This window comes from Budorcas taxicolor, chromosome 1, assembly GCF_023091745.1.
Source record: "Budorcas taxicolor isolate Tak-1 chromosome 1, Takin1.1, whole genome shotgun sequence".
Classification (NCBI taxonomy): Eukaryota; Metazoa; Chordata; class Mammalia; order Artiodactyla; family Bovidae; genus Budorcas; species Budorcas taxicolor.
In genome coordinates, this window is record NC_068910.1 from 202577385 (window position 1) to 202589628 (window position 12244).

At 48.5% G+C, this 12244-nt stretch overlaps 1 protein-coding gene across 1 annotated transcript; it reads right to left on the bottom strand.

The window, feature by feature from the left end:
* Positions 1–6482: 6482 nt before the first annotated feature.
* Positions 6483–8141, bottom strand: NUDT16 (nudix hydrolase 16). The gene is made up of 3 exons (XM_052650039.1): positions 7986–8141; positions 7622–7891; positions 6483–6913 (listed from the first exon to the last, which is right to left on the bottom strand). The coding sequence occupies exons 1-3, from the start codon at positions 8121–8123 to the stop codon at positions 6734–6736; spliced, it is 588 nt and encodes a 195-aa protein (XP_052505999.1). The 5' UTR covers positions 8124–8141; the 3' UTR covers positions 6483–6733.
* Positions 8142–12244: the final 4103 nt, after the last annotated feature.

Sequence of the window (12244 nt, forward strand, 5' to 3'; positions counted from 1 at the left end):
TATTGATACAGGATGTAAAAGCACAACCAATTATAACTTTAAAAAGCTAAAAAATATCACAAACATGACAAAATCCAGGAAAAAAAAATTATGAGTTAATTACCTGACATGCTTTTATAGTATTCTTTCCTACTTATAGGAGGGTGGATATCCCTTTATTCCATTTCATACTATCATTTTCTACACAATGTAAGGTAGATTCACCTAATCCAGAAGATCAGGACTAGAGACTGCTTCCATTCAGTTCAGTTCAGTTCAGTCACTCAGTTGTGTCCGACTCTTTTCAACCCCATGAATCGCAGCACGCCAAGCCTCCCGGTCCATCACCATCTCCTGGAGTTCACTCAGACTTGCGTCCATCGAGTCCATGATGCCATCCAGCCATCTCATCCTCTGTCGTCCCCTTCTCCTCCTGCCCCCAATCCCTCCCAGCATCAGAGTCTTTTCCAATGAGTCAACTCTTCCCATGAGGTGGCCAAAGTACTGGCGTTTCAGCTTTAGCATCATTCCTTCCAAAGAAATCCCAGGGCTGATCTCCTTCAGAATGGACTGGTTGGATCTCCTTGCAGTCCAAGGGACTCTCAAGAGTCTTCTCCAACACCACAGTTCAAAAGCATCAATTCTTCGGCGCTCAGCCTTCTTCACAGTCCAACTCTCACATCCATACATGACCACAGGAAAAACCATAGCCTTGACTAGACGGAGCTTAGTTGGCAAAGTTATGTCTCTGCTTTTGAATATGCTATCTAGGTTGGCCATAACTTTTCTTCCATTAGGAAGTGACATTAAAAATAAGAAAGGATTGGAGTTAGTGAGGCAACATGTGGAGGTGGGAGGTGAGGCTGGGGCGGGGGTGGAGGGGCGGGAAGGGGCATGGCCGGGGGATGGGAGTGAGTGTCCCACGGCAAAAAGCCTGAGGTGGAAATGGCTTTCTCAGCTCTGGTAGGTCAGAGGATGAGAAACGAGAGAGGAGGTGATCAAAATGCAGGGGAAATACCTCCATGGAACATTATGCAGCCATTAAACAGGATTCTGTGGGGTCTACGCAGCAACATGGAGCAAAGCCTTGGTGGAAAATCAAGGCATGAATTTCTACACGAAAGTATAGCCACGTGAAGAATTATGGAATCCCACCAACAAGGTTCCTAGTGGAACAAAGAGTAAGTTTGAGTCCTTAGTCCTTTTTCCCACCTGTGGGTGGCGTGGACTGTTTGTGCTGCACAGCATCCCGGCCCCCGCCCCCAGCCACTGTGAAGGCCAAGGAGCCAGGGCGGCGGTCAGGGGCACAGTCCAGGTGCCGCCAGGGAGGGGCCAGGTGAGCACGTGACTTTCTCATATGGGGATGAAGAACTTCCTCCCCGCTCAGCTCAGCAAGCGGACCAAGCATTCTTCCTGGGACGGGTCCTGTGCCTGCCCTCAATCCTTTCTTTGTTCCTTTAGACTTATTTGGGTCCCATTTCTGTAAACTCACAAGAAAAAAACTTTCGCTTTTACTACTTTAACTGGTCACTTTATAAACAAAATACATACACATTGTAGAAGGTGCAGGCAACATGAAAACCCATAAAGAAGGAAGGTTCAGAGGGTTGCTCTCTGTCATTTATTCCAGTTTTATCACGCTGTGCTCAGAGAACGTGATGTGTACTTGGGCATTTCAGAGGTGGTGCAGACTGGAGAGGATTTACTGAGGTTTTCTAAGGCCCAATCAATGAGTAATTTTGTAAATGTTTAAAGGTAGATTCTCTCTTTCAGTCAACAGAGTTCAGGATTTCTCTCTTCAGTTCAGTTCAGTTCAGTCGCTCAGTCGTGTCCGACTCTTTGCGACCCCATGAATCGCAGCACACCAGGCCTCCCTGTCCATCACCAGCTCCAGGAGTTCACTCAGACTCGTGTCCATGAGTCAGTGATGCCATCCAGCCATCTCATCCTCAGTCGTCCCGTTCTTCTCCTGCCCCCAATCCCTCCCAGCATCAAAGTCTTTTCCAATGAGTCTTAGGCAAAGTATATTATTCTGTTGGACTTTGTGCCAAAGTTTTTTTATCTGGAATATGGAGATAACATAATAGTGTCTCTATCTGATGTGGCTGGGCTAAGTTACATATGTTAATACATGAAAAGAGCTGAGAATAGTGTCTGCAACACAGTAAGTGCTTACACAGTAAGCATGCTTAATTGTTGTCATCATGGTTATTATTTTTATATCCTAGATTCTGTATTTAAATGGAATTTTGTCTGCCAAGGATTAAGGAACCGGGTTTGTGGCTTCCCAATCATTTTCTGTTGACTTCTCCTGGTATTTTCCATAGATTTGCTGTATACAATCTGAAATTCATGTGATCATAGTGGATAAACTCTTAAAAAATCCTTGTGTAATTTTAAGCTGATAGAAATCTAGCTCCTTAAGCCCTTTCCTCCACGCTGCCAGCTGTTTGTGTCTTACCCCATCTTCTCTTAGTCCATGTTTTCCTCAAATTTCCTGAGCAAAACTGCTTCTGTGGGTTGGAATCAGTTTTCTAGAGCAGGCTCTTTATCGTTTACTGCTGGTGTTCATGTCCCTTTATGAATAGATGCATGTTATCTTCTGTTTCCTTCAGTGAACTGGAGGTGATTTTTCCATTCCTTTGCCCTCAAACAAGCACAGGTTCACCATTCTGCTCTCCCCTCCCTGTTAACCCCAACTCTGCCTACATCCTTACCTGCAATGAGTCCTGGACAGCTGGAGGTTGTAAACTGATCAGTCTGTCCTTCAGCAGCCAGAAGAGCCTGGGGGTCCAGGGGTATGGGTAAGTTGCCTTCCCTGGAGTTTTTCCAGAGGCTGGTTTGTTTTTTTTTTGTTTTTTGTTTTTTTTTTTCACTGAAAACCCCACCAAAGTCATCTGAGTAGAAGGAGAGAAATCCTTGCCACTGTATCTGCTAGGAATGCCTGTGGAGGGCAACAGGACCTGGTGGGGAGCAGGGCTGAGAAGCCCACAAGACAGCCTCCTTTCTCTGCTTTCAGGCCTCTAACAGGCTGCCTTTACCTGGAGGGAATCTGAACTTTCTGTTTCCTACATACACCTCCCTCAGAGTCAGAAAATAGGGGATGGGGGGTGGAGGTGGGGATGGGATGAGGCCATGTGGTTTCTCTTCCCAGGAGTTTTCTGTGGCCTTTGGGCCACAGTGGATGTTTCTCTATGCCATGTCCTTCCTCCTCAGAAGTGAGCTTGTTTTAGGTATAATCCCCCACCTCCTGCTCTCTGCCCATCTCTAAGGCAGATCAAAGTCCAGCGTTCATTAGTTGGGCTCAAATTCTGCTGCCATTCACTAATTTCATCACAGTTTCTCTAGTTTATTTATTTATTTTTTTTCCCTTCCTGTTCATTTTTCTGTGTGGAGGAAAGTGTTTGGGGAAAAAAAGTACCCTGTACAATAAACTAAAGTCACAGGCACCTCTTCCCACATCTGCATGTCTGCCCTGGTCTGGTTCATTCAGAAGCCTTTGGGCCGAGCAACCAGGAAGGTGGCAGGCACTCTCCTCAAAACATTTCTGATCAAAGCAGCAGCTCTACCAGAAACTCTATCACACCATGTTTCTGCAAATGACTCAAATTTAGGTCTCAGCACATCCAAAATGACCTTGATTCCACCCCCTCCAAAAGCTCATGTGATCCCCTTTCAGCTCTGCTGGGCTTTTCCTTCATCCATAATTTGAACCGTACAATCAAAGCTATAACTTTTCCAGTGTCATGTACAGATGTGAGAGTTGGACCATAAAGAAGTGTATGTGCTTAGTCATTCAGTCTTGTCTGACTCTTTCAACCCCGTAGACCGCCAGGCTCCCTTGTCCACGTGGAGTCTCCAGGTAAAAATACCGGAGTGGGTTGCCACACCCTCCTCCAGGGGATCTTCCCAACCCAAGGATCGAACCCAGGTCTCCTGCATTGCAGGCGAATTCTTTACCATCTGAGCCATCAGGAAAGCCCAGAAATACTGGAGTGGGTAGCCTATTCCTTCTCCAGGGGATCTTCCCAACTCAGGAATCAAACTGGGGTCTCCTGCATTGCAGGTGGATGATTTGGCTAAGTGCCAAAGAATTGATGCTTTGGAACTGTGGTGCTGGCTAAGATCTTTGAGAGTTCTTTGGACAGCAAGGTCAAACCAATCAATCCTAAAGGAAATCAACCCTGAATATTCATTGGAAGGACTGATGATGAAGCTGAAGCTTCAATACTTCGGCCACCTGATGTGAAGAGCTGACTCATTGGAAAAGACCCTGATGCTGGGAAAGATTAAGAGCAAGAAGAGAAGGTGGTGACAGAGGATAAGATGGCTGAATGGAATCACTGACTCAAAGGACATGAGTTTGAGAAAACTCAGGAAGATAGTGAAGGACAGGGAAGCCTGACATGCTGCAGTTCATGAGGTCGCAGAGGGTCAGACACGACTTGGTGACTGAACAATAATTTGAACAACTTCAGACACCAACTGAAAAGTCACCCCTGAGTACTCTCTCCGTCCTCCAGCCAGCCCATCAAGGGCTTGTCAATGCCGCTGCCATCTCTCAAGCATCCCCACTTCTCCACCTCTCTGCCATCCAGGCCCAGATCAGCACCACTTCCCACATCCCTCCTACCCTCTCCAGGCCTTGTTCCACACTCCTCACCCCTGACCATGGCCTGTGGGCCTCTGTATGTCTGGTTCCTGCTTTACTTTCCCTTGGTTACTTTATTTCTTTGTTTTTTTAAGTATTTATTTGGCTGTGTCAGTTCTTAGTTGTAGCATGTGGGATCTTTCATTGTGGCACTTGGGCTTAGCTTCCACGCAGCATGTAGGATCTTCCTGGACCAGGGATCCCCTGCATTGACAGGTGATTACCAAACACTGGACCACCAGGGAGGCCCCTCCCCTTGCTTAGTTTAGTCTAATTATACTGGTCCTTCAATCTCCCAGACCATGCTCTGGTAAAGGCTGCAAATTCTTGGCATCATCCCCTGCCACCCTTAATTGAGAAGTGGAGTCTCATTTCCTACCTTTGTTTTAGGATAATTTGCCAAGATTCCTCCTCAGGGCCTTAATATCCAGAATCCTCTCCCCACACTCCTCTCTGGCTCCATTCATAGGCCCTTCCAGGCCACCTCAACTAAAAGTGAAAAGAAGGTGGAACCTGCAGTTGTCCTTTATTTTATTCTTAATGTTGTTCAGTCGCAGAGTCGTGTCAGACTCTTTGTGACCCCATGGGCTGCAACACGCCAGGCCTCCCTGCCCCTCACCATCTCCCAAAGTTTGCCCAATTTCATGTCTATTGCATCAGTGATGCCATCCAGCCATCTCATCCTCTGATGCCCTCTTCTTCTGCCCTCAATCTCCCAGCATCAGGGACATTTCCAATGAGACAGCTGTGCACATCAGATGACCAAGACTGGACCTTCAGCTTCAGTCCTTTTGAGTATTCAGGGTTGAGTTCCCTTAAGATTGACTGGTTTGATACAGACATATAGACATAAATAAAACAAGCAAATAAGCATCATAATTGACTGTATCTTCCTCTCTACAGCAGGAGTTGAAAACCGTGGCCCACACCTTTTAAAATGGTTTTACTGCAACAGTCAAACCCATTGTCCATTGCTACTTTGCCATGGCAGTTATGCAGTTGCTACAAATGCCATGCGTCCTACCCAGCCTCAGATACCTCCCATTTGGCTCTTTAAATACCCTGGCTGCACAGAGAGTGAAATCTGTAGCTCTTTCATCCTTAGATCAACAGTATCTAATATAGTTAATTGGTTGAAGGGACCGAAGAGCTCTGAAGCCTGGCTATAAGCCCTTCTTTCCTAGGGGGCTCTTTGTGTTGCAGCAGGGCACGGCCAGCTTCCTTCACTGTCCTCAGAGTCTAAGGGGTCCCAAATGAAACCCTGGAGGAGATGCACCAGAACCCAGGAGTCTTAAGTCCAAGGTCAGTCCAAGGAGGCCAAACCCTTTCCTCATCCCTTCTGCTGTTTCAGAAAAGGACAGGGGGTAGGTTAGGGCCCTCTACCAGCTTTCGGGGGATACTGCTCTGACCAACCCCTTAGGCAAGGATGAAACCATACTTTCAGGGGAAAAACAGGTCCCTCTGCTTCTCTGCTTTCTCTACCAAGTATGGGCTGGGCTAGACCCTGGGAACAGCCATGTAGGAATGTGGAGAAAGACTCTCCCTGGTTCAGAAGCTCCTCCCCAGCAAGGAAGTGGGTATGCTGATATGCCACTTCCTGCTTAAACTGGACATCACAAGGGATAGAGGAGGCATCAGCTTATGTGTGTGCTTAGTTGCTCAGCTGTGTCCAACGCTTTGTGACCCCATGGACTGTAGCCCACAAGGCTCCTCTGCCCATGGGGATTCTCCAGCCAAGAATACTAGAGTGGGTTGCCACGCCCTCCTCCAGGGGATCTTACCAACCCAAGGATAGAACCCAGGTCTCCCGCACTGCAAGTGGACTTTTTACTGTCTGAGCCACCAGGGAAGCGTATGCACAAATATAAAGAAAAGAGGAAGTCTCTGAGAATGTCAGGCCCCCAGGATGAGCTGCAGATTTTTGCCATTGATGCCGTGAGTCACCAAGGGGTCCTCTGCTCAGAATATATTACATACTCTTTTAATCTGTTATCATCTATGCAGCCCAGGCCCAGAAGAGAAAACATTCCCTTTTTCCTCCCTGCCTCCCCAGTACAAAGGGCTGATCTCAGGCAGGTTTCATGGGTCCATGGAAGACTGTCTCTAGGGAGGAGTTGAAATCTTAAGGTGTGCAAAAGAGCCAGGTTCCAGCAGTCCCAGGTTCTGGACGGCTTCCAGCAGCTGTTCCCGTGCATTTCCAATAAAGGTATTCTCCAGGAAGGCAGGCAGGCCTCCCACACCATCTCGCAGGGTATACAGGGGCACCCGCACCAGGCCCAGCACCTGGGAAAGGAAGGAGACAGGAGACTCTGGAAATTCAGGGAGCTTATCCAAGCCAGATCTTTCTAGATCAGAGGTCTCACCCCTTATTAGTTCAAAATAACCAGGCCTGAGCATGCACACCTCTGGGGACGTAGAGGGCACAGGTCTTTGCAGACAAATAACCCAGGTCATGCTATACATCTCACAAATGCCAACCCGTCCCACACCACCTTAGTGGCTCCCACCTCCAAAACGCATGCTACACCAGTTTCTCAAATTTTGGTACCCAAAGCTGCCACATTAGCACTGTAAAATTCAAATTCTCATGTCTTTCTCCCCTCCCCAGCTGAGCAATTATGGGAGTGGGGTCAGTAATCACTGTTTTAATGAGCCTCTTAGATGACCCTGATTAGCATACACAATCTGTCCCTCTCTCCCCTAGCCTAAGTGCCAAAGTTTTCCAAAAAACATCGGGCAAGAAAAACATAAGGCCTAGAGTGCCAAGTCTGCCATTTTAAAGTGGTAGCAGAAGAGTGACTTGGATGGCTGAGTTTTAGAAAGACAACGCAGAGGCCTGTAAAGAGGGGAGAGGGCAAGATCTTTGCAGGGAGGCCACGTTGGCTGTAACTAATCACCCAGACCCCAACTACATGAGGAAACAGCGGGGACAGGCCTTCCGGGGCTGGAGGAGGCTGGAGGAGGCGGGGTGGGGTCCTGGGCGGGCCCCACCTCCAGCCCGTGGTCTCGGGCGCGCGGCGCGCCCATCTCCACCGCAGTCAGCTGCTCCAGGGTCAGGAGCTTAGTGTAGAAGTGCGCCACAACGCGCGGCCGCGACCCAGCGTGGGAGCTGCGGTAGTCAGCGCGCTCCACACGAAAGGCGGCCGCAGCCTCGCCCAGCTCTTCGCCCAACTCGCGATTCAGCCCGTCCTCCAAGCTGCCGTCGCGCAAGTCCACGAAGCCGCCAGGGAAGCCCAGGCGCCCATCAAAGCGCATCTGCATCTGTGGGAGAGGGAAGCTGGGATGGCCGGGGACGCCCAAGGCGGCGTGGCCGCGGGACGGGGGCGGGCGGTGGCCGGGAGCGCCCCCTCCTCACCAGCACGGCGTAGCGTAGCGGAATGCGGCCAAAGAGCAGCCCTGGGTCCGGTGCGTAGAGCATTGCGTGGCACGCGTGCCGCCAGCCCGGCCCAAGATGCAGGGCTTCCGCCAGCTCAAGCCTACGCATGCCAGCCATGGCCTGCCTTCCCCAGCTCTGCAGTGCAGAAGGCCCGGCAGGCGTGGGCCACCAGAACCAATCCCTGCAGGGCCCGGGGCGGGGCGCGGTGGCACGGACCGATCCCTGTAGGGCCCGGCGGCCAGGGCCAATCCCTGCGGGGCTCGGGCGAGACGTGGCAGCGGTGGCAGCCAATCAGAGCGGGACCTGCGGGGAAGGCGAAGGCCCAGTGGGGCATCTGGAAAGTGGCCCTGGGCCGGGGCGGGGGCTGTGGGAGTGGCAGGATTCTGGACGCAAAAGGAGTGCGGTGATAGTGCTGCAGTCATAGTCTAGCTTCAGGGTACTTCACCAGTGTTGGGATTGCTGAGTCGTGCGCAGAGGTTTTCTGCCCGAGTAGAGTTTAAGTGTCTAATTAGGGACAGGGATGCGTCCTGGGAGCCGGAGGAGCCAGGTGGGCGTCCTGGGAGCCACACCTGGTTAGTCTAGATGGTGCCCTGGGCCTGCGGTGGGACGGGAATAGAGCAGAATTGGCTCAGAGCCTCGACCTATCCTGTACAGTTGGGACAGAGATGGGTTTAAGAGCCATCCTGAGGGTGGTACTGCAGGGACTCAGTAGCTGATTGAGTCGGTGGGGAGGGATACTTTGCCAGGGTGATGGCAGGGTTTCCGGCCTGGATGGATGGCGCTGTCACTTCCTGGGATGGGTATTACAGGATGAGGTGTCGGGGTGTAGTTCTGGTCAGGACTTGGGGGTGGCGGTAAGTGGTGGATAGAATGGACAGGAGAGATTTTCCCGGAAAGGGCTGTGCTTGAAACTCTGTGGGCGCAGGAAGGAGAGAGAGCAAAAGTCATAGGTAGAAGTGTCCAAGGCTTTCTAGGCTCTGACCATTGAAGGAAGGAAGGTGGGGAACAGCCCACCCCCAGAACTGGGGGCTCCTCAGGGCCTGAGCTGACTGAGGAACAGGGGTTCAGAATCCCTCGTTCTAAGCCTCCGCACCTTTTTTAAGCCCTTCATTCTGTGTAGGTTCTCTCTTCATCAGCAGTCAGTATTTATTACACAAAGGATAGGAGGAGTCAGCTTCTTGAGAGAGGCTGGGCTTGGAGTCACAGCCTGTAAATGACAGAATGTGGTAAGAAAAAGCCCAAGAACCCTCCCAGACACAGGCTGGCTTTGGCAAAAGTCTGTCAACTCTCTCTGTTAAGTAGAACATATACCAACCTATTGGGCTTCCTAGATGGCTCAGCGGTAAAGACTCTGCCTGCCAATGCAGGGGATGCCAGAGATGCAGGTTTGATCCCTGGGTTGGGAAGATCCCATGGAGGAGGGCATGGTAACCCACGCAAGTATTCTTGCCAGGATAATCCCATGGACAGAGGAGCCTGGCAGACTGCAGTCCATGGGGTTGCAAAGAGCCTAACACTGAGCAGGTAGGCACATACCAGCCTATTAGGGATATTAAGAGACTTGTGGCACTCAGAGCAGTGCTAGGCATAGCAAATGTAGCTATCTTTGGAGTTCAGGGTGGGCCAGAGAACTGTGTAAAGGCTGGCACTTGGAGCTCACCAGGCCTCAGCATGGGGTAGGGTGGGGTAGGGGGCGGGCGTGGAGTGAGGGATCATCTTTCCTAGCTTAGTCTTCTTAATAAATGGCAGAGATGGCATCTACTGACAGAGGCAATTGAATCAAAGTGATGAAAGTGTGTGTGTGATATAGTCATTCCCCTCTTAGCGTTCTAGAAAATCTAAGAAATATCCAGGGGTCTGGAAACTGCCAAGGGTAAACGATTAAACTGCAAAAAGCTCATAAAAACTGCCAATTCCAGAATGTACATTGGTGTAGCCACTGAGGAAAACAGTATGATGTTTTCTCAAAAAACTGAAAATAGAGCTACCACATGACCCAACAATTCCACTCCTGGGTATATATCCAAAAACAAAGACAAACAAAAAAACACTTACTGAAATTGAAAAAGATACATGCACTCCAATGTTTGTGGAAGTATTATTTACAATTGCCGACCAATCAGAATGTCCACTGACAGACAAATGGATAAAGAAGATGTGGTATAAATACAATGGGATACTACTCAGCCATAAAAAAGAATGACTTGGAGGGTGTTGTGTTAAGTGAAATGAGTCAAACAGAGACAAATGCTGTATGATACCGCATATATAGAATCTTAAAAAAATACCATAAACTGGTGAATATAACAAAAAAGAGGCAGACTCACCGATTTAAGAGAACAAACCGGTGGTTACCAGTGGGGAGAGGGAAAAGGGAGTGACAATATAGAGGCAGGGGACTATGAGGTACAAATATTAGGTATAAAGTAAACTACAAGTATATATGGTACAACATGGAGAATATAGCAAACATTTTATAATAACTAAACGGAGTATAACCTTTAAAGCTTAAGAATCACTATATTGTATACCTGTAATTTTTATAATATTACATGTCAACTATACCTCAAAAATATAATAAAAGAAAAAACCCTGCCAATTCCAAGGTTCCACCCCAGACAAAGGGATTCAGAATCTCTGGAAGTGGCACTGAGGTGTAAGTGGGTTTTTTCTTTTTTTTAAACTATTTATTTATTTTTGGCTGTGCTGGGTCTTTGTTGCTGCACTTGGGCTTTCTTTAGCTGCAATGAGTGGGGACTACTCTGGTGGTGCTTTCTCTTGTTGCAGTGCACAGGCTAGTCGTTGTGATACACGGGCTCCGTTGCCCCACGACATGTAGGATCTTCCTGGACCAAGGGCTGAACCACGTCCCCGGCACTGACAGGCGGACTCTTGACCACTGGACCACCAGGAAAGTCCCATAAGTGGTTTTTATATGTGTTTGAGGTGACTCTGATAAGGAACCAGGGCTGCAAACTGTGCCCTAAACTTAACCCTTACTCTTAAAACCCTTACCCTTAGCACTCTAAAGGTGACTTGGTTTCTCTCTAGAAGGGCTTCCTTGGGGATTTAGGGTCGAACGTGCCTTTTCCAGGGCTTCGAGAGATTGTATCCTCTAATGGTTGCTTGAAAGGGATTTTTAATTCAGCTATTTCTATGATAACGTGAATAACTATGAAACCAAGACCACAGCTCCAGAAGAAAATGAGACCAGAGCTTTTTCAGGATGGATGAATATGGAAGCCATCAAGACCCTCCGGCCTGGCCTGCCTTTCCAAACTGCTCTCTGCCTCTGCTGGGGGAGCCCAGCCTCTGTCCCCACCTCTCCTCTTCCACCTCCTGAGGCAGATTGCCCAGCAGCTGGGGCTAAAGGTCGAGAACTGAGCCACATGCCTCCAGAGATGCTCCCAGTTCAAGAGCAAAAATAGCTCAGTGTTCAGCCTCAGAGACTGCTTAGGCAACTTATTCATGATTTTTAAGTAAATCAGAAGAGAGCTCTACCTCAGGCAACCAAATAGTTGACGTTGTTGTTGTTCAGTTGCCCAGTTATGTCTGACTCTTTGCATGGACTGCAGCATGTCAGGCTTCTCTGTCCTTTACTATCTCCCAGAGTTTGCTCAGACTCATGCCCGTTAAGTTGGTGATGGCCATCCAGCCATCTCAACCTCTGTCATCCCCTTTTCCTCCTGCCTTCAATCTTTCCTAGCATCAGGGTCTTTTCTAATGAGTCAGCTCTTCCCATCAGATGGTCACGGTATTGCAGCTTCAGCTTCAGCATGAATATTCAGGACTGATTTCCTTTAGGATTGACTGACTTGATCTCCTTGCAGTCCAAGGGATTCTCAACAGTCTTCTCCAAAACTGCAGCTAAAAAGCAGTCAATTCTTCAGCACTTAGCCTTCTTTATGGTCTCAAATCAGTACAGGACTACTGGAAAAACCAGGTTTTTCTTTCTAAGAGAATTCCAGTTATTCAGAGAAGAAAGATGAAATCAATCAAAACTTTGCTGTTTTTTAAACTTTAAAGAATTAAGAGAGCCTAAGAAATGATCATCAATGGCTGCCAACATCATTAAAATGATGGGAAAATGTCCCACCTATGAAATATTCTTGCCCAAAAACTGAATTTGAATCTAGCTATCATAAGAAATTAAAAAAAAAAAATCTTTTTCAAATATCAGGAAGAAGCTAAGGTGATCCAGGTAGTAGTGGATTAGAGTTGGAGACATCAGTTAAGAA